This window comes from Drosophila arizonae, chromosome 2, assembly GCF_054131065.1.
Source record: "Drosophila arizonae isolate 15081-1271.41 chromosome 2, UAZ_ARI_1.0, whole genome shotgun sequence".
NCBI lineage: Eukaryota > Metazoa > Arthropoda > Insecta > Diptera > Drosophilidae > Drosophila > Drosophila arizonae.
Genome location: NC_142922.1, coordinates 8472426 through 8499028, shown reverse-complemented (window position 1 = coordinate 8499028; position 26603 = coordinate 8472426). Strand labels below are relative to the sequence as shown.

Below are 26603 nucleotides of genomic sequence, written 5' to 3'. Positions count from 1 at the left end.
TAAGTTGTAAGCTTTTGCTGTGACTAAGGCATACTCTAACATTCTCTTATGTGTTCTTTATGTCTCTCTCTCTCTCTTTCTCTCTTTCATCAACCTGGAACAGGTGTGGGGCGACTACTAATACAACTTACTCAAAAGTGCAGTCTAAATATAAATAACAAACTTATTGCGCCTACTCTCCAAATGCGATACTCACACACACAAACACACACATAAACTCACACACACACTCACACCAGCGCACGGGAGGCGAAATAATAATATGCTGAACTCTAAGGAAGAAATTATATATAAAAAAGAAAAAAAAAACAGATTTATAAATTATGCATAGAAAATGTTAGCGCTCTGACAAACCGCTCCGTTTGAATGTCAATATATATAGTCAGTCATTTAACTCTGTGTATATGTATGTACATAGCAACTGCCCATGTACATAAATACATGTGAAACCCAGTACGAAATATCAGCCGCATGCCAGCTCCAACGACAGGAGATCGCATGGAAAACAACTAAATGAATGGAAATGAATATATATGAATCATATATGAACAATGCTCATATCAAACATGAAACATAACAAAGCAGCAGGCCATACAAATATTTATGTATACAAAGAAAACAGTTATTGCTATAGAGTCAGGCGATCAAACATATTTACAAATATCAATTGAATTAAACAAGCAAATTGAGTGTTTAAGTATGTGTATATATATATACATATATACGAGATGGGGCAAACATAGAACTCGGCAAACAACTAAAGCCAGCAACCTGCTAACAAATGTGCAATGCAAATATTTTAATTGCATTTCATTTAAAGCTGAGCTGTTCGCATTAGCTTGTACACTTAATACAAAGCCAACAATAGCAGCAGCAACAGCAGCAGCAGCAGCAACTGTTGCATAAATCATACGCACCGTGGCACATGAAAGCAACACAACATAAACTCTGACTGCAGATGCAACAGCGTGATTTAATCTGCTTGTAGCTCTCTCGATTGATCAATAAATTTCATTGTCGATATCAATTTTGAGTGCTGCTCCTGTTGCTCCTGCTGCTGCTGCTGTTGCATTGTTGTATTATCTTAGGTGCCGTCCAGAGGCTTTGTCGTGTATTCAATTTATTGGGTGGCCAAAGCTTCAGTGCTTGACAGCAACAGAAATCAATTCAAATACTCGAACTATTCACAAATTTTGAATAGAATAAGTGAAAACTGTAAAAAATAAGAAAATCTCTATAAATCTTTGAAATTCGACTCAGTGTTTGCATATAGAATATCGTGTTTAAATATGTGTGTTTTATGTCTACAAAACAAAGAAATATATGTATACATATTTATGTGTATGTGTGTATTGAACACAATAACAAATTAAAACAAAATAAAATACATCTAAATAATTGTAATATCATGCGACAACAACAAAGAGCTATCTTCCAATTGTGCATATTTTCAGTGTTAAATGTAACTTGAATACAAAACGCGTTGAAATTAGCTAGGCTAAAACTTAAATATACCTACCCCATATATATAAAAATTATATATATATATATATATATATAATTGAAATTGGAATATGTGTACGCAATAAAGCATTTGCAGTGGCATCGGCCGGGCCGGTGAACGACAAAGCGGCCTCAGAATGTTAACCCAAACCCGAATACTATCCCATTGAATGCAGTTTCGAGTGCATTCAGGCATTGAGAATATCATTAACAATTAACTTATCTCATATATCCTATTGGTTTCATTGAACATCTCAAATAAATTAATGCAAATCTACCTTTCAATCTCAACGAGTACACAGAATGCACATCACAAAAACACTAAAATGAAAGGAAAAAAATGAAAAACAATTTACATTTTATAAATAATATACGAGCATGCGATATCAGCTAAAAAACTACAGTCAATGAATACAAAATGAAACGATAATAATAAAAGCAAAGGGAGTAAAGCAAGTGGAATCTATAATACAATGAACTATAAAACAAAATGCGATGCATTTGCACAAAACTTCAAATACAAAAAATAAAAAATAATAATAAATATTAATTTTCTGATTTATATGCATATTATGAATAGAAATTCAAAAATGTGTGGGGCAAATTCCAAATGAATATTTATGTGTCAATTTGTTTGCAATTAAATGTAACACAAAATTAAATGAAAGTAGGCGAATTTCGCATGTCAATTTTGATTTGGCCAAACTGAAGGTGTACATAAAAAAACTGAACGAAATGTCAACTAAAGATAAGATACGATATTTAATTAACCGTAGTTCTATAATTGCGCTTAGCTCCCATTTTCACTCTATTAACTCTACTCGACTTTGACCTCTTTGACCCTCTCAATCTTTTTCTAACTAACTAACAAAATACACTATATGTAATATCCATAGGCTAGAATAATGAATTGTGTGACCCTAGCAATATGTGTTGGTCTAACGGCAATGCGAGCGCATCACATCTAACTTGAGCATTATATAATATAATTTTAACTTAAATTTAACTTTAAATTTTACAAATTACAAATTACAAATTGATATTGTCCAACTTAAATTTGAGTATTAACTTCATAAGCTGCTAACGGTAATTGTAAGTGTACATTTGTTAATTACGTACTAAAAAAAGAAACAAAAAACAAAAAAAAACAAAAACATGAAAACCAATTATTGCAATTAAATAACAAATAATAAATATATATGTCTGCATATGTATACATATATCTATATATTGAGTGTATTAATGTCTATATATACATAGAGGGTACATATGTATATGTATGTATGTATGTATGCATGTCTGCCAATCGACATAATTCATAAAATACATAACGCATGCATTACGAGCATCGCGCTAATCCGAACAGAGGGCAGCCCCTTGACAGGCGGCAGCAACAAATTGTAAAGCGGCTAATGAAATCAATATCATTTTCATCTTAATTCTGCATTTTCAATAAAGTGATGGTTTTTTACTAAAAAGCAAAATACAATCGAATTCTACTAATTTGTGAATACGACTTTGATTAATCGCAAGAAGGCGAAACAGACAGCGAAAATTGAGTTAGGATTTTCGACATTCCCTCAAGCAATTGTTAACGCTTTTATTCTCTCTCTCTCCCTCTCTCTCCGTATCTGGCCCTCTCATTCTGCGCAATGCTTATAGGGTCCGCCTGGCTTGGATGGCATGAAGGTACACTAACTGGCTTCCAAAAATGTCCGCTTAGATTCTTGGCCTTGTCTAACTGAAATCTTTGTTTTCACACAGGGCGCACAGGGCGAGACGGGACACAAGGGCGAGCGCGGTGATCCAGGTTTGCCGGTAAGTACAGCTATACACACACAGACACACATACGCACACACGCACACACCATTTTCTGATTATATGTAGTACATATGTATCTATACACTCACACTCACACACACACACACACACATGTGTTTTATCTACCTTATGTGGTTGCTAATTTGAATAATATGTGTTTCTTCTTTTTATTATGTTTTTTTTTTTTTATCTTGTCTGCATGCAATTCTGTCTCTTTGTTGGCGTCGTACACTGTCTTCAATCTATGCAAAAACCTTCCACACACGTATCAACCTTTTTGACCCACACACACACACACACACACAATCACGTAAACAAACAAACACACACATACACACAAACATATACGACGATAAAGGGCACCGACGGCATACCCGGACAGGAGGGCCCGCGTGGCGAGCAGGGCTCACGCGGCGATGCTGGGCCGCCGGGTAAGCGCGGACGGAAAGGAGATCGCGGCGACAAGGGCGAGCAGGGCGTGCCCGGACTGGACGCGCCCTGTCCGCTGGGCGTGGACGGACTGCCGTTGCCTGGCTGCGGCTGGCGTCCGCCAAAGGTTAGCATGCGTTTGAACAACCCAAAATATTTCACTTTCTAATTGGCTAAACTAAAACGTGGAACTTTGCATGCGCCACTGCCCACTTATGCTACGTATTTGGCTTTGTTGTTGTTGTTGTTGTTGTTTTTGTGACTAACTCGTTTAACTAACTTTTGCCTTTGCACACTAATACGGACACACGCACACGCACGCACACACACCCACCTAACGAACATATGTGCAAACATAACGGCACAGGAGCCTATCGTCTCAACGCCCATGCACAAGGACTACTTGCCGGATGTGACGCAGCCGGAGAGCAATGCCAGCGACTACGAGCAGGAGGACGAGGACGAAGAGGACCAGCCGGAGGATAATGAAAACGAATATGATGAATATCAGGAGCATTTGCATAACAATGACTAAAAACGGAAACAGCCAAGCCCAAAAGCGACAAAGGGCAAACACAAACACAAACGCAAACACAAACTCAGACACTGAAACATAACCAAAGCAAATAGATCCTTAAACACACCCGTACCCACACACAAACACGCACACACACACACGCACTCACACATATAGAGCTAGACATATACGCACTAGCGACTAGTTAAGCATTTCCGATTTCCGCAGCTGACTTGGCTCCGTTTCGCTCACTGTTGACACATGCAATTAGCGCTAACCGATGCAGAGTGGCTGCTACCCCTAATGGCTAACTGTAGTTGATTCTATTAGCGTACACACTGCTCACTCTAACTCACACTTACACACATCTACACAGTCACACACCTACATACATGTAGCTTGAACGTAACTGGCTTGGCTTGGCTTCGCTTGGTGTTGGTATTTCGAGGTGAAACATACGTTTGGCTTTGTTTCGTCCTTCCTTCCTTCTTTTTTTTTCCATTTTGGTAACAAGATTGGCCATTTTTGGTATACATATATGTTTCGCCCCTCGCAGGAGAACTGGCAGACGTGGCTCAAGGACGAGCTGAACGCGCTGCAGCACACAAAAACAAAAAACTAATTGCCTCAGCTGCAAACGCGTTCGCCCCGCCTCAGCTTGGGTCGTGGACGTGGCTCTGCAATATCCAGACGAATCTAAGCGCTTTGCTCTTAGTTTTAGTAATTTGTTATTGTTAATATAGAAATCGATCAATGCTATGATATATCTACCATAGAACATATCATTCAAACGTACATATGTGCCAAAATCTTTGAGAATCGCTAGAGTTGCTCAGGCAACTCGAGCTCTTACCACAAATCACAAATATTACAGTTATTTGTAGTCCTAATTTACAATACATGCACACCCACATGCATACGTACATATATATATACATACATAAAACTATTTAAATTATAACGTTGTATCTACTACTATACTATAATATGCTACTGCTATTTCTACTACTTTTTCTATTACTCTAAGCAGCGAATCAAAAAATTATTGAAATAAATAATTAAATATTTATATATACAAATTTAATGAAATTTTATTTTAAACAATAAAATGTATAAAATAATAAACTTAAACAAAAATGTGTTTCATTTTGAGAATTTGCAAATTATGATGAGCTCACATTGAAAAGGATTCGACAGCAACGTAAATTGCCGGTGCGCCCTAATGGGCTGAATGAACGGATAATAAGCTCACAAAGGGGTTATTGAAAAACCTCGTATGGCTTTAACAAATAAAAAAAATTAATAAATAAATAAAAAAAAAAAAAAAAAAAAAAAAAGGAATTACTTTTGAAAGTGATTCTTATGGTACATAAATATTTTCACAATGATATGGCAATTATGCGTGATATACTTGTAATTTGTTGAACTCTTGAATGGTAAGCTCTTGCCATTATATGTAGCATTCCAGCGTATGCCAAAATAGTATAGTACAGTCACTATATAATATTTGTAGATTACTCAAATACTTTCTAGGTCTATCATCAAAGAAGATTAACAAAGGTAAAACCTACTGATCCTGACGAAGTATTAACAATGGTGAATTGTTAATCATTCAATGCGGCTTTCGCCTGTCATTTATCTTGAAGACCGCAGCGATGAGACACCGCGGTGTACCGCTGCTGTTTACAGTAAAAGTATGCATCACAAATTTGCGATCGCTGATAACATTGCATGTGCCAGCTGCACACTTGCATTCTGCAACTCATTTCACTTGCTGTTCCCCTGGTGATTTGGTTAAATTTATAACAACTTTCGTAATCTAGAGACGGAATATCATTAATGATGACACAACTGAGCTGTGCAACAATATAATAAATAATACTCATTAGCGACCTGAGTAAAAAGTTAATAAAACTTTCAACTGCCAACGAGTTCTTAAGAATTTGATGACTTCACTAATTCCTTTATATATAGAAATTCCCAAATATATATTTAAATAAGACGATGTTCATTGCACTGAACCGACGTCGTGATTCATCGCTCCGCTCCGCAATTTTAATCACTAAATTTTTATAAAAATCCAGCTAATAGACCAGGCGAACAGCAATGCAAGTAGGTTCTCCATAAGCATGCGAATGAAACATTTCACTGGACAGAAAAGGGCGAGATTAATTTTCATTGCATACTTTTAGACTGGACTAATTAATATTAATCGGAGCCGCAGTTGAAGCTGAGCTATAGATCTGACTCGAAATTTAGTTAATTATGCGACTGTAAAACTAAATAATATAAATTATAATTTAGAAATTTCGATTAAAATTTGATATTGAACTTTAGTAAGAGTTTCATAATTTTAGTATATGATTTGTATATTATATTGTTTGCTGAAGACTTCATAACAACTAAAAAATAAAAAAAATAAAATAAAAAACTTCCTGAAGAAAGAAATGATAAATTTTATTTTTAGAAATGAATTTAAGAATACACGAGATATTATTTAGTAGCCTGCATGCAAAAGCTTTGCCAGAAATGGTCTTTTAAATCAGACATAAAGCGCGCCACTCAGTAACGGCAATTTGTTACGTGAAGAGAGAAAAATGCGGTTTCGAGTGTAACCTTCTCAGCTCTTTGCAGCGCTGCCACCTGGTTGCAAACTTGTACGCGAACATCTGGCAAACCAGCGCAAAAGCTCCCCTTGCGAAAGCTTTGCCAGCTCAGCTTTCACTGAACAAGCTTTCGCCGTTATTTTGAAGACGGTAGCGCTACTCCCTGTGGAGTTGCTGCCGCTGTGACCACAAAGCTCTCCGTCTGCTGAGCTCGTCGCGGTCGAGGAGCTGCACATGCAACTGCATAAATTACGTAGCCGCCCGCCCCATTGGACCCGTAAATCGCTGAGCAGTGCAGCCAAGCTCGGCAAGTGCAGTACCCGAAGCAGCCGAAGGTTATTTGCGGCACCAGAGAAAATTATAATTTTCATAAATTGCCAACCAATTGCTGATCTTATCGGAGTCCATGGCCTGCGGTAGTTGTAAGGACTTGAAATGGGGGCGTCGGTCGTCTGGCCCCGCCCAAATGGAATAGCAACAAGTAATGGCAATTTGGCCACAAATTAAATGTACCTTGTCGCTGTTATAGATGTTTAGCTTTTATTGTTTGTAATTGGTTGGAACACTTTACATTTACATTTATATTTAAACGCCAGAGATTGGGACGATAAACTACGACTACACACACAAACAAAAACAATTTGACAGTTTAATTGGTATTCAGTTTACAGATAACACGAATTCTGTTCTAATTGAGCTTTGAGATATCATTTAGTTATATATATATAGATGTTTATATATACTCGTATACTATATATATATATATATATATATATATTAGTAGAATATAAAATATAAATAGTTAGACGTTTATCATTTAACTAATTAAGCTACGGATTTAGAACATTGAATTGGGCAAAATCTGAGTTTACAGTTGACAACAACATTTAATAAAGAACGTCAGAGCTTGAAGGGCTGCTAACTGCTAACTTGGCTACAAATAGTCGAAATCGAAATGGAATTTGCAGCTGCCTGTTGATTAAGCTTTAAATTATAGAATAACTGTTGTAATTTGGATAATCCACAAGTCGGTCGCGGCATCAGTGATAAAGACATAATCGGTCAGGCATTTCCGAACAGCAGTTAGAACGAGGTCTTGCCAAAGATGAAATTGCCGGGCGCGTTGACGTCCTCGGCGGCAAAGTACTCCTTCCACAAGGCAGCGAACTGCTCGCGGGTCACGTCCGTCTGGCCCTGAGCCATCTTGGCGAATGCCTCCTCGCACTCCTTCTTGTCCAGGCCGTAGCTGGAGCAGACCAGCGTGAACTCCGTCACATCGATGCCGCCGTCATGCGAAGCGTCCTCCAAGTCGAACATGAAGTTCATGTATGCGTTCTGCCAGTCCATCACGCTGCTGGGATCCTTGGCGTATGCGTCCCACATGTTGCACCACTCGTCAACGCTGACCTGCGAGAGCAGAGATAGAGATGGGGATAGTGAGAAAGAGAGAGAGAGAGAATATGAGTTAAAAGCCTTCGATCTATGCGTAACGCCCCAAAACACGCCGAGAAGCACATTAGGCGTCTAGCCGCAGGTGGGCGTGGCAGCAGCTCATAAAACATCATAATGGCCAACTGGGGGGTGCTGGCGCAGCCTGGGCGGGGGCTGCTTATGCTAGCCGTAATTTATGCGACCTGCACATTATGCCCCACCGTTTATGAGCACTTCTTTTGCCTTGCCCCATGCGAAACAACAGCAATTACCGCAACATCAGCAATCGACGCCTTGACCAAAATTGAACAGTGTGCGACGCCTTGACCCGGCCGGCTGGTGGCAAACGTTAATTTTGGTCGAAGACTCCTGGCCACAAGAGGTCGGGCCATGTTTTAATGCGGCCATAAATAAGCAAAACAGCAGACAATGTGCGGTCAGCGCTATCAATTGCAGTGCCAATTGACCGAGCCTCCGTGTGGCAGCCACCCTCGCACCACCGGCGCACCACTAACTGCATATTTTTTATGTTTATTGCATCTAAGTGCTGTGCGTTGCCAAATTGAAATGCCAAAAAGGCAGGGCACATCCTTGACCGTGTCTCTGTCTAGCTTAAGTCATAGTAGTTGCTTTGTATTCCTCGGCCTATGTGTGGTGTGTGCGCGTCTGTATGTGTGCAGTTGTAAAATGAGTTAAGGCAACAACAATAAATCCAAGTCTGGACAGCACAAAGCCAAAAACTGCACAAAGGCCACAAACAGTTGACTTCAGCTTATTTGCAGGAAACTTCGTCAAGTTTTTGGCTTTTAGCCAACAACTTTGCGGTGCACGGCAAAGGGGCGGCTCTTGAAGCACCTGTCCTTCAGGTGCTTCTGGTGCTGGAAATTTCGCTGTGCCTCGATTAGAAACTATGGCTGGTTTATAACCATGATTCAATTTGTGCAGACGCAGCCTGATTATGCCTTGCGAATGGATACTTTCCCGTGGCTGCACAAAGCGGTTATAAAGTTTGTCAATTGTAATGAGCAGCGGCCTAGAAAACTAACTGAAGTCGTGGCCCGGAACTGCAGCTGCATTGCTCAAATAATTCACAATTCAATTTCCGTCCATTGTTGTAGATGTGGAATTTGCTTACTGGCACACAGCCACACAGCCCCAGCCAACCACCCAGCCAGCCACGCCCAGCCCTATGCACCCCAAGCCAATAAAAAGAAAATTTATGTACTTTTTTTTGTGTTGTTGCTTCTGTGCAGCGTGCGACCGACTTTGTAATGTTTGCTGCTGCATACAAACATGCAAACATAATCGGTGTGTGTGTGTGTGTGGGTGGGTGTGTGTGTGTGTGTGGGGGCCCACTTGTCAGCTGCTGTCACAATGGCATCGAGTGCAGTCCATGGATTTCAACACTTTTGTCACTGACAATAAAGCCATTCAAATGGCGAACTGAAATCCACAAACGAAGCACTTGACACGCAGTTGCTCTTTTTTGTAGTAGTTCCCAACCACACACACATACACACACACACACACACGCAGTCTGACTGTCCGCTCACCTGGCCATCGTTATCCTTGTCAGCCTTCGATCGGAGACCAGTCCAAATTTCCATCATGACATCGTAAGTCTCCTTGTTCTTTGGCGTGTCCTTTGCCCAACCGCGCAGTTTGCAAACGCGCTGTAAAACAACAACACCAAGAAAAACCCCGAAAAAATGTCAGCATAAATTGAGTTATCAGTTACGAGTTGAATAAACAAAAAACTGGACAAACACAAAAAGGCAAACAAACAAAATAAATAAACGTGAATTGCCAAAATCGCCAAATATAAAAAAGAAAAAAAAAAAGTGTTGTAAAATAAAACCAGTGAAAATACCATGGAAAATCAACATAGCGCCGAAAAGTGCCAAGCCAACTTTTCAGCATGCAGATTGTTGCAGTTGCAGCTATACCCTTGCCGAGTGGGCATATCAATATTGTGATGCAATATGAACTGCATGAAAACTAAGTGTTTTTTAAGTGTGTCTGCCTGACTGCTTTAAAAATCTGCCTGATAGATCATATAATTATTAGAGTAACGATACATTTAGTTTAAGCTCATATAAACAAAACGACTTTATATGGAATGCAATTATATTACGGAATACTTTGTGTATATCTTATGAGCCGTCATGACCAGGTGCTATTCTATCTTGAACAACCTAATTTATTATATATGCTCATTATATTTGAAAAGTCTATGTCATATTCTAACAGTTATGTGTAAGAGTCACAATAAAACATAGAAATATATTTTTATTGATGCAACAAAAATTTGTTAGTATCACCCTTTGTGGAGGGTACTGGAGTACCTCGTATGGTTTCGATAAACATTATTATTATTATTTATTATTTATTATTTATTATTTATTATTTATTATTTATTATTTATTATTATTATTTATTATTTATTATTTATTATTTATTATTTATTATTTATTATTTATTATTATTATTTATTTTATTATTTATTTATTTTTTATTTATTTATTTATTTATTTATTTATTTTTTTTTAAATGTATTTCTTATTTCTGAATTTTCATTATTTTCGAAACTAAAGCTAAAGACTAAAGAATGCTTTGTTTAATCAACTTAGTCTATAGGACATTATTATTTAGTCTGCAGTATGCCTAATAGCTGTTATCTAAAGCATTGAAGTTTGATCAAGAATGGGTCTTATTATTTACCAGGATCATATAGACTTTTTATTATAGAATGGTGTAAGAATATGCATTTATGAAAATATTCTATATTGGCTATATCAAATTCAATTCTTGTAGCACTATAAAGTGGTCTATGCTCCATCTCACAGCTAGGAAACCTTTGCAAGAGTATTCAATGTTCGTTGACTGTTTGCTGTTGAGTCTACTGATGCAGCTGTTGGTCGATACACATGCTTAGGTTTGCATATTCATTGATAGAGGCAATTGCAATTCGGCAACATTTATTTTGGCATATTTTAACCCTCGCACTTACCTCAATGGCCATCTCGAAGTCCTTAACATCAATTTCGCCGCTTTGGTTCACATCTGTTGGCGCAGCATTGTTATTTTTTTTTTTTCCACATTGCAACAATGCGCATTCCGCATGAATAGCAATGTTTGGGTGTTTTGTCCGGTTGTTGGTCAGTTCGGTTATTTGTCCACATGAAATAAACAACACAACAGAGCGAGAGCGAGAAGGAGAGAGTGAGTACAAAAAAGCGGAAATAAACATTAATGCAAGTTAAACGGTTTTCATGGCGGCGCAGCTGGCAGAAAGTCGCACTTCCTGACCACTTTGTCCGCATCCCTTGGCTGTTGGCCATTTCGGCAAGGCCATGTCATTTGCATTGCCCAGCCAACGAGCTGCAACGGTGTGCAAATTGCCACTTCTAGTTTCAGTGTCAAGCGTTTGGCGCTTGCATTTTATGGCAGCTGCAGCTGCTGCATGGCAGAAGGCCAAAAAGCCAGCTAAAGCGGCGCTCTGCTGTTTACTACCTGACAATTACTCATAATCGAAAAGCACTCGACCTTAGCCGCAGAGCGCAACACGCGCTTCGAGAGCAACACAATGTGTTGCCTACTTTGCTGCGCCAAACAAAAATATGTGCAGCTCGGCTTACAAGCGAAAGCTTGGTAAATCGCTCAGTTAGATGCATTTTCATTGCAGGCAAATTGAATAGAAAGAGTTTCAGAGTTAAACTTAAAACAATCTCAATCTGAAAGGCGTGGCCCAGCTTCAGCCTGTCGAGGCAATATTTACACAGTTTGTGAACTTGGGTTGATTGGCCAGCTGCCAGCTGGCCAGCTGGTCTGCGGTAGGTAAATGGAATGCCCCTAATAATACAGTATTTAGCCAGCTCATACAATAAATTTCGCATGCGTATGTGTGTATGTATATACATGGAGCTTATGAGCTCTATCGCATGTCCGATTGCTAAGCTCCGTCTTTCAATTTGTCGCCTGGAACTGCTTTAACTTACCGAAGAACACGTTGAACAGGAACAGCAGCTTCTTCTTGCGGAAATCGGAGATGGACATTTTTGTATTTTATTAGTTTTGGTTTATCTGCTTGGAGTTGGCGTTAAAGTTTCCTGTCCGTGCTGACGCTGACAGCTGCAAGCGAGCGAAAAGAGAAAATTGGATAGCGAACTCGTTAAGCAAGAGAACAATAAAAATTGGCAAATAAAATTCACTGCAAGTGGAAAATGTCTTTAAATTTAGAGAGCACTCAATTAGGGGCTGCCACGCTTAAACGGGCGTGTCAGCCATCTAAATCTCCTGGTCCGTTGTTGTCCCATAAAACGAAAGAATGCGCTAGAGCACAAAACGGGTTGCACTGCCAGAGCCTGCACCCTGCCTACCCCGCTCGCTTTGGCTTAGATGATGCCAGCTAATTTAGCCAAAGGAAATAAAATAAGACTGTCTAAGGATGCACAAAGGATGCGCGCCATGCAAATGCGAACGCGAACGCGAACGAGAACGAGAATGCTAAAAGCTCTGCGGATAGGCGGGGCAACTGGGTCGGCGTACTGCAAGTGTGCCAGAGCTGCCTGCCATGGCTCATTTAACCTTCAATCAAAAGCAAACAGTCAACGAGGCCAGAGGCTGAATCAGAGCCATATACGCCATCTCGAATAAGAACCACGGCTCAGCTGCCTCATCACACACGGCCATGGTCATTGGCAGCCTTAAACAGGCTGTTTCGCTTTTGTTTCCCCACGCCGTTAATCGCCGTGTGTGGGCGTGAGCGTGGGCGTGGGCTTTATACAGTGAATGTTTACTTTAGTTTACGTTGGCCAGGCAACCGAATCACCTTGCACCGTCTGCTGTTTTATTTATCAACTCATAGCAGAGCGGCAACAGCAAAGGCAAAGGCAAAGCCATTGGCAAAGCCAAAGCGAAGCATAATTTTACAACAAGGAAATTGCAGCTGGGATGTCAAGTGGAAAGCGCAATGCAATGAACATGATGACAACAACGAAACAACGACAACGACAGCAACTGAAGCAGCAGCAGCAACAGCAGCAGCAGCGCAGCTGCAGATGAAATTCAGCTCGTCAGTTTGATGACGATGGCAGCGAGCTGCAACTGGAATGCCCATAAAAACCGAGAGGACTCAAAATACTCTCAAAATATTTTCCCCTTTTATGGTGCACCTTAGAAATTAAATTAAATGGCTCATATCTCAGCGACAGATGCGGCACTTGCAATAAAAACTACTTGAAATTTCAGTTGTCGAGTTGTCAAGGCGCTTTGTTCACAGCGCCAGAGCTAATATCAATATTTAAATTGCAGTCAAAAGCGTGCTGCTCAAGAAATATATGCGGGTACTCTGAAGTGGCGCATAAATATTTATGCCCCGAGATGTTTAGCTTAATGCAAATACCTACAGCTGGCAAAACAATAAATGTGTATGGAATAACAGTACATTTTTGATGCTAACACAAATTTAAGCGAAACTGTCAACACTCATTTTCTACATAATCACATAAATGCATGTGCGAACACATTTAAGTTTACACAGACCCTTCTGTGTGATTCTCAGATAAGCGGAGACAGGCAATGCCAAAATATTAAATTGTTTTTTTTTTTTTTGTTTGTTTTTTTTTTGTTTTTTGGTTTTTTTTTTTTTTTTTTTTTTTTTTTGTTTTGTTTGCCTTATTAAGACTCATTTTCATATGTAGCCAAAATTCCGGAATATATATTAATTTTATGCGATTCGTAAACCAGTTAATGATTGATTTTGAATATTATATAAATATATTTATTATTATTGTATATACTAATATATATATATGTTTCATCTACATTTGTCTCTTCTATCCACACAAACTTCTTTTTATTTTAAGTGTATGTATTTGTATGCAATTCTAAAATTTTAATCAATATCCTTGCTCTTAGCATTGCAATTCTTGCTTAAAAAAGTTTATTTATATTTTACTCCTTTTATTGCAACTATGGTTTAAAAACTAAAATCCGCTTGAGCAATATGAAAACAAAATTTGTTTTCTATATTAAATATTTATTTAGTTGTAACCTTATGTTTTCAAATCATTTCTAGTATTTAAATTAAGCCCAGCTGTGAGCGAAGATTATCTCCACATTGTAATCAAAATATTTTCAAATTCATTTTTCATTTAAGCAATTCATTAATTCATGAGCAAAGCGATATTTAAAGTGTGGCTAAATAGGTATATTAAATATTTAATCGACACATACACACACACATGCACATGGACAACACCTGCTTCTCAGAGCTGTTTAATTGCTCACGTACAGCCAAATTATTAGGGTGTGAACGAATTGGGAAAACAAAAGGGAAATTGAATTCAGTTTGCTCAGAGCACAACGAATTAAGAGTGAATAAATGAAATTGAATTTAATACGCTTTTCATTTTAATCTGCGACACGAAGCGAATAAACTTATTCTCCTTTTACGTACAGTATTTTTTGTCTTCTCTTTCTTTTGTTTTTTTTTTTTTTTTTTTTTGTTCGTTTCAGTTTTGCTTATTCATGTGGCACGCCGAGCGCGTCCTGTAAGCCGTTCGAACAGTTGGAATTAAGGCAAATGTGTCACCGATGGAATTGGCTTTCATTTGCATTCCAGATGGAAATTGAAAATGAAATTTTAAGCCTTTTAATAGCCCGATGCGTACTTTATGCACTGCTAAAATTAATAATTAAATGAGCGCACAAATTGAATTCGCGCTTGCATGTGAAACATTTGCGAATTACGCATACGCCACGTGGTGTGGTCGACAATGTGACATATGCAAATATACATAGCTATGCCTATAAATATGAGTGTGTGTGTATATATATGTATATTATGCATGTGAAAAATAGGTTTGTGCTCTAATTTGTTTTGTCGCTGTTACCAATTCAGCGCATTTCCGTCGCTCACTTCCCGTTCCGATTCCACCTATACAATTGCCCTTGCCCTTGCCCTTGCGCTTGCCCCTTCTCTTGCTCCTTCTCTTTCTCCTGCCCGTGCTGCCACATAATTGTATTTATTATGTTTGGAGGCCCTTGGTGAAGTTGTGCATTAATTACCAATATCAATACTCATGCGCCAATGCATAAAAGCCACAGAATGGCTTTGCCAGTGGTTGTGGCTTTGGCTTGGACCCAATCAATGGCCGTTGGGCCCATTAATTAGACCCACTTTCAGTTCCCAATAACGGAAATACTGGTGCCAATTTTTGTTGTCATTTTTATGGCACTCTGCCCATTAACATTTATCATGGCTGCCATAATTATTTGGCCAAATATTAGGCCATCAAATTTTTAATCGACATTTTGTTATAGCCTCGCGTCAACTACGTATTTGTCGCTCCAATTAAAAACCGAGATTGAACATTAATTTCACTGTTTGCTCAGTCAATTGAAATTGGCAGCATGTTTATTGAGTTGTGGCTTACATAGTTCAGTGCATTCCTTCAAAGTTCATATAAATTGAGCTTTCCCTACTCGAGTTGCAAGAAAAAGAAAATGAAGTTTTCCCCAGCTACATATATTCGGTTGTTGAGTTCTTGAGATGTGTAGCTCATTTATCAAGCATTGTTGAAATTTAACAGTTAAGTGAAAATAAATCGCATTTCAATGCAGCTCCATATACAAACGGTAATTGGTTATTTTCTCAGGTTTTATGTGAAGAAATTTTCACTTAAATATGGATTTCATTTTGTGCAATTTTGGTCATTTTGTATTTTTTTTATCTTCAAGAAACCAAGTCAAGTCCAGTTCTTTACTTAAAAATTTCTGAAGTGTATTTTAATGTATTTTTAATGGCTTTTCTTTTCTATAGTTTTTCTATAGAAATTACTCCGTTTAATCTATTTGAATATCTCACTGGAAGGATTTAATAATATTTAATGTTAAATCTTCGACTAGAAGTAATTTGTTAAGAAGAAGATACAATAATGAATTGACCCAATGACAAATATATCGAAATATATAGAGATATATAGAAAAATGTTGACACATGATAATATTTGGAGATAATTATATAGAATGCGGAGAAAAATCTATATATATAAAAGAGAGTTGTGTAAAAGTGTCCAAGCACTTATAACTCGAGATCTGCTGGACCAATTTTCATGGTTTTTGATTTGTTGGATTTGTCTCCGCAACGAGTTTAGTATAGGGTCTTAAAAATACTGAAAAAATTTGCCGAATACTTGAAAAACGCGGTTTTTTCCCCAAATGTTCAAATTTTTTTTATACCCAGTAGGCTTGGTAACAGTGACAGTTTTGACAATAGTGTAGAAGTAAATAAACAAATGTAGTCAGTCAGTCTACGGCACAGCCTCGAGCAGGCCAGACTATTCAACAAAAAAAAAAAAGACTATTCAACAAAAAAAAATTTTTTTCCTAATCAAAAAGAAAAATATTTCAAATCAAAAATCTGCAAAAATTCAAAAAAAAATCAAAAGATTAAAACCTGACTGTTCAAAAAATAAATAAAAAATTTAAAATTCGAAATTCAAAAAAAAAAAAAAAGTTAATTATTAAAAAGTGTATTTTTGGCTTTTTATATTTTTGGACTTTTAAACATTCTAAATATTTCAAATCAAAAATCTGAAAAAATTAAAAAAAAAAATCAAAAGATTAAAACCTGACTAATCAAAAATAAATAAAAAATTAAAAATTCGAAATTTAAAAAAAAAAGTTAATTATTAAAAAGTGTATTTTTGGCTTTTTATATTTTTGGACTTTTACAAAAGCTAAATATCTCGAAAGTTCAGGTATTTGTTTGTCTCAAACATAAATTTGTGTAAATTATTTATATTTATATTTCTCGATTGATTTATATGGTTTTGTGCGAGGGCAGTATTACTATTAATAAAAATGCCGCGTCCTAGAAGATCTAATCTTTCCCGGCGGACCCATAATGCAATTAGGCAACGGAATAGCGCGAGTCAATTATCTGACGAAGAGCGAGAAATCGCCCGAGAAAGGCTCCGCGTTAGTACCCAGCAAAGAAGGGCCTTAATTCGTGCTTCTCAAAGAGAGGCAGCCCGTGAAATGGCAATAATTCAAAAAAAAAATCAATAGATTAAAACCTGACTGTTCAAAAAATAATTAAAAAATTCAAAATTCGAAATTAAAAAAAAAAAAGTTAATTATTAAAAAGTGTATTTTTGGCTTTTTATATTTTTGGACTTTTAAACTTTATAAATATTTCAAATCAAAAATCTGAAAAAAATTAAAAAAAGCTAAATATCTCGAAAGTTCAGGTATTTGTTTGTCTCAAACATAAATTTGTGTAAATTATTTATATTTATATTTCTCGATTGTTTTATATGGTTTTGTGCGAGGGCAGTATTACTATTAATAAAAATGCCGCGTCCTAGAAGATCTAATCTTTCCCGGCGGACCCATAATGCAATTAGGCAACGGAATAGCGAATAGTGAAATGGCAATAAGAAATGGTTCAAGGATTGATTTGAATCGAGCAGCGTTTCGATATGATTGCACCATTGATTACAGCTTGAATCGTTTAGTTTGCATTGGTCCAATGGACGTTGTTTGCCAGCATTGTGGCGCATTGAAGTTTGCTGGTGAAACGCCCGGTTTGTGCTGCCTTAGTGGTAAAGTGACATTGCCATTAGTGGTCTCGCCACCAGAGCATTGCGTTCCCTGCTTTACGGCGAAACACTAGAATCACGACATTTTCTAACGAGCACTCAAAAATACAATGCCTGTTTTCAAATGACTTCATTTGGGGCGGAAATTATTGGTAACGGATATAATCCGACATTTAAGGTAATTTACGTTAAAAATGTTATTTTCTATGACTGTCAAAATAAAAAAATAAAAAAAAAAAAAAATTTTTGGAATAATGTAGTTTGTTAGATTTATGTAAAAAGTGTTTGTAAATCTAACTATAACTATGGCTTTGAATTTAAAGATTCAAGGCCAGATTTCCCATCGCATTGGATCATTGCAACCTATTGAAGATGCACAGCAAAAATTCTTGCAAATATACTTCATGGGCAATATGGAAGAACAACTTGACCGGCGTCAAGAAATGAACACAGCTATGAAAAGAGCAATTCTCCAAGATTTGCATGCTTAGAAATTTAAACCAACCAAAACTGTGCAATGGAACGCGTTTGGTGATAAGAAAACTGATGAGCAATGTGATTCACGCGTCGATACTCAAAGGAAAATTTAAAGATGAGGAAGTTCTTATTCCTAGAATTCCGATGATCTCAAAAGATATGCCCTTTGAATTTATTTGAATTCTCGCTTCGTCTTGCCTTCGCCATGACGATCAACAAGTCACAGGGCCAATCTTTGACTATTTGTGGCCTCAATCTAGAAAATGTGTGTTTTTCTCATGGTCAATTGAACGTGGCAAGCTCACGTGTTGGCAAACCATCCGCATTATTTGTTCTTGCACCTGACCAAAAAACGAAGAATGTCCTTTACAAGGCGCTTGAATGAAAATCCGATTAATAAATTAATCAGAGTGTATCCCAACCTGAACAACATAGCTTTCAACAATTTTTTACCTAGAAATAATATAGAGGGCAATGCAACGTTTGCCGGGCCAGCTAGTTGTATATATAGAAATACAAAAATATATATAAATATAGGGAGAATCATATAGAAATATATCGAGGTATATACAAATATATTTATATTTAAATATATTTTCCAGCACAAGTCTTACTTTTGAACAAGCAAAAACTGTAAATCTGTTAAATACTGTTTAATATTCGTTACTCAATATTATTCCGTTACGAATTCAAATTCTCACTACATTAAGAAATGATATATTTTCCCTGTTTTGCATACTCTAGCGATATGACTAGCATCGTATTCAAGTAGTTGCCTCCACCTGATCGATGGCTCACTTTTGTTGTTGCTGTTTCGGATTGTGGATTCTGTGGACTTATCAGCGGCACAGTTCCAGCGGCCGCTAATTACTTTTGCGATGCCGCAAATTTGCGCAGCCAATTTAAAATAATAGACAAAGCGACAGTCTTTTATCTCTTGATGCAGCCCATCGGTTGGGGGCTGCAGAGCAACTGCATTCAGCGGCTGCTGCTGCAGTTGTTACAGTTGTTGCATTGTGTGGCCCGCAGTAATTTCGTGTAATTTGCATTAATTTACATTTAATTTAGTGGACAATAACAGAGCACCAGATGGCCAGACAGAAAGAACGCGCGTGAGAAAGAGAGAGAGGGGGAGGGAGGGAGAGAGGCATAGAGAGAGAGAGAGAGAAAAAGATTGACAGCTCGTGGCGCTGGTTTAGGCCTGCGGCGCACAGAATATTTAGCCAAGGAAAATGTGGCAGGACGAGGATCCTTGAGCAGCATCGCTTGCACACGTACAATTGTATTCTCTTCTTCTTTTTCACTTTTATTCTGTCCTGTTTTGAAAACTTTTCGAGAGAAAAACTTTGGTCGTCAACACTCTGAATGAATTCATTACAAAAGCAGCGTTTCTTGCACTTGTCAAGTTTTCTACTCTTACAATGATAAGCTGGTCGGTCGGGGCGGGGGGCCAGCCAGGTGGGCTGCAGGTTCCTTGCGAAATTTGACAGAGCCTACTTGACTGCTCTCCAGCTGGGCTGGCCATGTTATTCATCCTTGTTTCGCCCGTTCTTTTGAAGAACTTGTGCTCGTTACTTTTGGTTTGTTCTTGTTCTTTTGTCGGTTTTTGAAATACGTTTTCGAAATGGTTTCATTATTTTTGTAACGGAAACTCTTAACACAAATACACTCACACACACGCACACACTCACACACACAGACATGAACTGCGACAGCGTTTGTTATTGTTTCACTTTACCGTTGGTTAGCTCTGATTCTGATTCTGATTCCGATTCTGACTCTGACTCTGACTCAGTGGCTGTTGTGGCTGCGGCTTCGGCTGCGGCTGCTTGTGTGGGTCTCTATGTGGCCTGCACTCTGGGCTTGACTGCTCGGCAACGCGCTTCAATGTTTTGTGATGTTCGCTCGTGCCGAGCCAACGGCTTTTATAAGCAACAGCAGTGGCAACAGCCAGTCCCTGCGTGGCGACTGCGACGCCAACGCCGACGTCGACGCTATTGCCTCGTTGCAGAGCTTCGGCATCCCTCGGCGTCGTCGTCGTCATCGTTGGCGTCGTGGCTCGCTTTGGGTGCTTTTTGTCATCGCACGTATTATCTTATCGCTTCGTCGTCGTCGTCTGCGTCTGCGTCGCTGTCGCTGTCGACGCTGCGCTGCACTTGACGCTGCTGACTGCAATGATATATGTGCGTGTGTTTCTGTACATGTGTATGTGTGTCTGTGTGTCTGCAGTCTATTTTTCGACTACCACGTGCAACATTACAGGACAGCATGCGGCATTTTTGGTGTCTGCCCAAATGTTGAAGGCTTAAACTTCTTGCACAAAATTGCTAATTCAATTATGATTTCATTTTTGTTGTTGGCCGCACATCAATCGATGCAATTTAGATTAAAGCGTTCAATTAAATAACTTTGATTATTGCATTCGATTTCAATTTGCTTCAGCCATACGTAATTAAAAGACAACAAACGTCCATATATCATCCGAGCGAGAGAGAGAGAGAGAGAGAGAGAGAGAGGGAGAGAGATTAATCTTATCGCAGCAGTGTTTGATTGGCCACACAGGTGATTTAAGCGGTTAGATAAAACTATTTGACATGCATATGTTTATTTGTTGTATTACTATTATTATTTACAAGCATTCATCTCGACAAGAGAGCGAGCAAATACGAAGAAAATGGATTTAAATGCTGCAAAGACTTTTTTCTTAAAGTGGCTAAGTGAAATGTGTTTTGACTTGAGTAACTTTTGATCTTTATAAATCTTTTTATAAAATATAAATCTTATATAATCTTCATTGAAAACAATTTTCTTTTAATATTTTCAGATGGAAAGTTTTTCCTTGCATATTTTATGGCTGCTTTTCGCGCAGTGCTGGCTCACAAATACAACAAATCACAAATGTGCAAATGTTTTGGACAAAAAGCCTTGACTCACAATCACACACACACACTCACACACACACACACATGGAACTGCAGTTGTGCCACCTGGCAGCATAATTAAAGTGGTGGCTCATTCGCATTCGATCATATCCAAATGTGGACCACCAGCCGGCTGCAGCGGCAGTCAAAGACATTTAAGCCAAACAATTTCATGTCTGCTTTTCTTGCTTTTAATTATACGAGCCACACACACACACACACTCACGGACACTCACACACATACATTCGCACACATAAAGTAGATGAGCTCATGTAAGCGCTGGTAATTGTCAACTCTTGCTGAAATGTCGCTGCCAATTTATCAGCTTGAAAAACTGGCCAACAGAATAGAGCGCCCGCTGTGCTGTCACAGCAGGCCTCCCAAAAAAAAAGAAAAAAAGAAGAAGAAGAGAAAAGAAAAAAAAAACAATAAGAGCATTGCACAGGCTGCGCCATTTTCTTGTTCCATTGCCAAAACGTTTGCTACTGCGGCTGTTGCAGCCTATTGCGGATGACCGTATTACCAATGTTTCGCCAGTTTCCATTTCGTTCCACTGCGAGCTGCGGCTACATCTGCTTCGTGGGTGTGTGTCTCTCTCTGTGTGAGTGTGTGTTGTGTGCGCCGGTGCGTGTTGGAGTAGACAAATGTTTAAATTTGTGGCCCTTTTACCTGTTTGCATCTCAAGTGGCTATATGAGTGCTGCTGCCTCTTCGGCAGGAGGCGGCAGGAGGCGGCAGGTGGCAGGCGGCAGGTGGCTGCTGCCTTGGCAGAAAGGAAACGGATGTCGACATTGACACACTTTCAGATTAACATGGCCCGTGCTGAGCCACAGATCTCCGCCCACACACCTCCACGCCCCACGTCCCACTTCCAGTCCCAGTCCCAGGCCACGTGTTAAATGGTCGCATAGTTTTTGCCTTCGTGCTGCTTGTTTTTGTCAGCGTTTAGCTGTCCACCTATTTCATGTTGTTGTTGCTTCGCTGTTGCTTGGAGCATAAATGAGCGGCCACTAAACGTTGGCCCAAAAAAATGAAAGAAAAAGAAGACAGCGCATTCCGCTTGGGGGTCCCCATGACTGAAGCAGGTGTATATGTGTGTGTGTGTGTGTGTGTGTGTGTGTGTGGGGACATGCATGTGTGCTTGGCACGGCAACGGCACGTTATTTGTTGGCAATCCGCACCTGTACACACTTTTCTCATGCTGTTGCTGCCGCCGTTGCTGTTGCCGTTGCTGTTGCTGTTGCACGCTTTTGTGCGGCCTTCTGTGCCAGCCACACGCTCGCCTTTGCCGCTCGGCAATGGCAACTTGATTAGACCAACATGAAATTAAGTAATTTCGCCGTATTGTTTAGTGCTGCTCCTTCAGAGGCAGCAGCAGCAACAGCAGCAGCAGCAGCAGGAGCAGCGGCAGCCCCAACAATGGAAACAAGGAAACAAAACAATAACAAGCGCCGGCCAAAAGAGCTGTACAATAGAATAGACCAAGGCCAAAGCGACTATAATGAACGACTCGTGTAGTTGTCCAACATCGAATGATAGAGGGGCAGTTTGGCAGGAAGCGAGAGCTGACTCTCAAAGATCTTCGACATCTGGATGGGATATGAGCTGAAGCTACAAATTCGTAATATCCCTGAAAGCTTTTTAAATAACCTCAAAGATGTTCTACAAATGATTTAATTTCACTTTAACTCACTTTAATAAAACAAACAATTTAATTAAATATTTTATTTCAGCAATTTGTTACTCTCTTTTAGAGAACAAAATACCCAACAATTGAAATTTCATTTGGCATATTCAAATATATGTATATCCTCAACAATGCATTATGCAAATAAAGAAAAAAACAAACTCGGCTCTAACGGAACTATCCAAATGCATTTGCTAGTAATTTGGCGCAAATCTGATTAAGAAACCCGTCGCTGCCCGTAAAGCATTTAGCAGACACTCGCATTACAAATTCCGCTCGTATGAATGTTTGCTCCACGGCCCCACACGGATGAGGTAGCCAGGGGGAGTGAGAGGAGCTGCTCACTTAATGTGGCATGCCACGCCATGTGTACGTGTGTGTGTGTGTGCGTGCTTAGCTCGAGTCAGGTACGGCAGCGGTTGCAGTGCTGCAAAATGCACTGCACGCCAGAGCATGCCCGACGCAGTGCTTCCAGCTATTGGCGAGGACGAGCCGCGGTGCTTCGGTGGCATCCTTTTGGCGCGGAATTGAATCAGCTGTCCCTAAAAGTATGCAAGCTCGTCATGCACCGCTGCAGCGCTGCAGCGCTGGGGCGCTGAAATGGGGGCGTGTCGTGCCGCTTGGCGTTGCGCTTGTGTTTGTGTTTGTGCAATTTACTGTTATTTTTTAAGCACTTTTCTTTTATGCGCTCACGCCAGCAGCAACAACAGCAACAACAACAACAACAACTGAAAGCAGACCATACCAAACCCAAACCCAAACCAAACCGAGCGCAAGAGCAAGAGCTGACAGATAGTAGAGCAAACAATTGTATTGTTTGTTTCATTTCGAAGATTTTCTGTTTGTTTGCATGAAGGTATTTTTTCTCTCTCTCTCTTTTTTTTTGGGAAATATACCCTTGCGTGTGTGTGTGTGCGTGCAGTGGAAATATGAAGACAAAGAAGAAACTGTTATAAGAAATTTAGTTTGTGTTTTTCCTCAAGCATTTCTACGGAACATAGTGCTGTGCGCCCAAATAATTTTTGCTCCAGCATGCGAGAAAACTTTGTGGCTTAGCTTTTTACACGTCTGTGCATACTTAATTGGCCTGGCGTATGTGAATTCCTCAATTTTTCATTAATCAGTCAGGGGACATCAATCACTTTCGATTCCCTTGGAACAACTATAGCCATAGAGCCAACTGGCTATAGCTGAGCCAGCCAGATCATAGTTGAGATCGTAATTACCTGGTAATGGAATCAGCAGATTCCTGAAATTTCTTAATAATCTAATACTAACACTAATAACTAATTATTAGTAATTAAAAATTATAAAAATTATAAAAATTGAAAAATTACTTTTAAGTAATTATCGTGAATTACAAATCATAAAATTTATAAATAATGAAATCAACATATTTATACTTAATTTTTATCATTTTTTAATTAATATTAAATATTAATGCATGTATTTTCAATTCATTATTTAACAATATTTTGCCATTTTTTATTCAGCTTCCATCGGCCAACAGAAATAACTTTCAAAAAATTCATATTAAATAATATAAAAATCTGCAAATATTAAAATCTGCAAAATGATATAATATATAAATATATCTAAAATGATTTAAAATAATGTACTATTCCAATATAAATATATCTCTATTTCTATTGATATTTTTTAAAATAAAGTTTTACTTACTTTAGAGTATTCCATAGTCGACTTGCTGAAGGTCCTTGCTTGCATCGTTGAATCACGTGAGAAATTACACATGTCCTGCAATGTATTCAGCATGACATTGCCACAGCCACTCAATGTGAGCTGGAGTATATGTATGCGTGTGTGTGAGTGTATATATACATGAGTGTATTTGTGACTTTTGGTCTGGTTTCAGCGAGTTGTGCTCGGGTAGATTTATGCTTGGGCAAAATAAATGTGGCTCGTGTCGCTTTAGCAAGCCAAATTGATGAGCCGGGATTTGTGCTAGCTGCCGACATTGCACTTAAATTAATTTTTCCATTTGATCCATGCGCTTGTGTAATTATTTCGTGTGCTTGCGAGGGCCATTCGGATTTCTGAGCTGCCAGCACCCTCAGATCCGACGGATGTGTACAAAACTTGCATAACTTTTTGGCACAATAAACGAATTTGTAATTTGCAGCCATTGCAGCCGCAACAAACCGGCCAGCAGCCCGCAGCCACACCCACTCACCCGCCCTCGAAGCACGCTCGGAACTGACCTTCATTGGCAAAACATAACGTTGGCATCCAAAAATGCAAACGAAACTCTAATCCCATCTAGGCCAATCAATTCAAGATCGAAGCAGTTGATACTCTAAAAACATTTTTCGACTTGTATGGCTTTAATTATCTTTTATATAGATGAAGGGCTTTTCTATGGTAGTCAAATGTTGAGTTTATACTTTGAATCTAACTTACCCAAGTTTCCCTCATTACCCTTCCAATAAGCTGTTTCCAATTCGCTTTCATTGGCCATGTGCACTGGCGACAAGTTAGTGTATCAACCAGCTTAGGGTATTTTTGTTAGATAGAGGCCAGGCATGCAACACATATGCAAAATAAATATTAGACTTACGGATGGCATCATAACAATTATTGCGCCGCCGCCCCCATTTCGCTGCAGGCCAATGCAGATGCAGATGCGGGTGGCCGAAATGACAGCGGAAGCCGAAAAATTTACATTGATTTTGGCAACCGCTACGACAACGGAAGCCATGAAAAAGCCAACATCAGCAGCCGGCTATAGGCTAGCTAGCTGTCGGCTGCTTGGCTCTTTGGCTCTATGGCTCTTTAGCTATTTGGCTGTTGTCAGTCGGCAATGGCCCAAATGACTGTGCCTGGGTCAGGCCGGACGGCTTGGCAGGCTAATTTATCTATTGGCCGACCCCGTTGGGTCAGAACGCAGTCGGCGGGGTCTAAGTAAGCTATTGTGGGGTCTAGGCGAAGGTTATGACATGCAAAAAACCATGTGTTCAAATTTGCTTGAACAAAGAGAACACACACACACACAAACAAACACACACACAGACACACTCACATGCACATGCCAACGAAGCTCGCAGTTTGTGCTTTGCTATTGCCGCATTTGTATCTTACAGATACAGAATGTAGTGCGGCAGTTTTTGCAAATGCTTCGCTGATAAGCGGCGCCGAGACAAAATGTTTGCCAAGAACCTAAAAAAACAAGTAAGAAAGCTCTAGTCGAGACTGCTCGACTACGAGATCCCCTGAACCCTTGGAGCAATAGATATTTCAATAATTTTTCGCGTCTTTCAGCTTACACAAGAAACACGCACACACACACACACAGGCACGTACGCACATACAGGCATACATACACACACACGCATACAGACACACACACACACGCATACATACACAAACGCATACACACACACATACACATACACACACACATACACAAACACATACACACACATACACAAACACATACACACACAAGCACCCACGCATAAACACGCATGGGCTGCAGTGTGCGCTTACTATGAGAACTTAATTGTTTAATAACTTTTTTTATGGACGTACGATCTTCATGAAACCTTTAGATTATGATTATAGCATGGATATGCATGTAATTGCCA

The 26603-nt window shown here is 39.1% G+C and overlaps 2 protein-coding genes and 1 long non-coding RNA gene across 19 annotated transcripts in view; 2 read left to right on the top strand and 1 right to left on the bottom strand.

The window, feature by feature from the left end:
- The window catches only part of LOC108621678 (collagen alpha chain CG42342), a 77074-nt gene extending 71466 nt beyond the window's left edge, over positions 1-5608 (top strand). For 8 of the 17 annotated variants that reach the window (XM_089463081.1, XM_089463086.1, XM_089463095.1 and 5 more), the window contains 4 exons: positions 3166-3192; positions 3268-3321; positions 3684-3881; positions 4122-5608. In XM_089463081.1, coding sequence (XP_089319207.1) covers positions 3166-3192; positions 3268-3321; positions 3684-3881; positions 4122-4289 — 447 coding nt within the window. In that variant the 3' untranslated portion in view covers positions 4290-5608. Of the gene's footprint in view, positions 1-103; positions 2658-3165; positions 3193-3267; positions 3322-3683; positions 3882-4121 lie in introns of those variants that run through there. The other 9 variants (XM_089463089.1, XM_089463088.1, XM_089463085.1 and 6 more) reach the window with 6 other exon arrangements.
- Positions 5609-7400: 1792 nt separating this feature from the next.
- On the bottom strand, positions 7401-20304 carry Scp2 (Sarcoplasmic calcium-binding protein 2). The gene is made up of 5 exons (XM_018019134.2): positions 20132-20304; positions 12307-12439; positions 11319-11371; positions 9862-9981; positions 7401-8284 (listed from the first exon to the last, which is right to left on the bottom strand). Exons 2-5 carry the CDS (start codon positions 12362-12364, stop codon positions 7961-7963), a joined length of 555 nt encoding a protein of 184 aa, XP_017874623.1. The 5' UTR covers positions 12365-12439; positions 20132-20304; the 3' UTR covers positions 7401-7960.
- LOC149270266 (uncharacterized) lies at positions 16157-18823 on the top strand. Its single transcript, XR_016269650.1, has 2 exons — positions 16157-17565; positions 17652-18823. It is a non-coding gene; the product is annotated as an uncharacterized LOC149270266 (long non-coding RNA).
- Positions 20305-26603: the final 6299 nt, after the last annotated feature.

Coding starts and splice junctions, on each gene's coding strand:
- Scp2 (XM_018019134.2), bottom strand. CDS start 12,364: ATGTCCATCTCCGATTTCCGCAAGAAGAAGCTGCTGTTCCTGTTCAAC. Junction 11,372..12,306: donor CCTGTTCAACGTGTTCTTCG/GTAAGTTAAAGC, acceptor CTGCGCCAACAG/ATGTGAACCAAAGCGGCGAA. Junction 8,285..9,861: donor ACAAGGATAACGATGGCCAG/GTGAGCGGACAG, acceptor CTGCTCTCGCAG/GTCAGCGTTGACGAGTGGTG.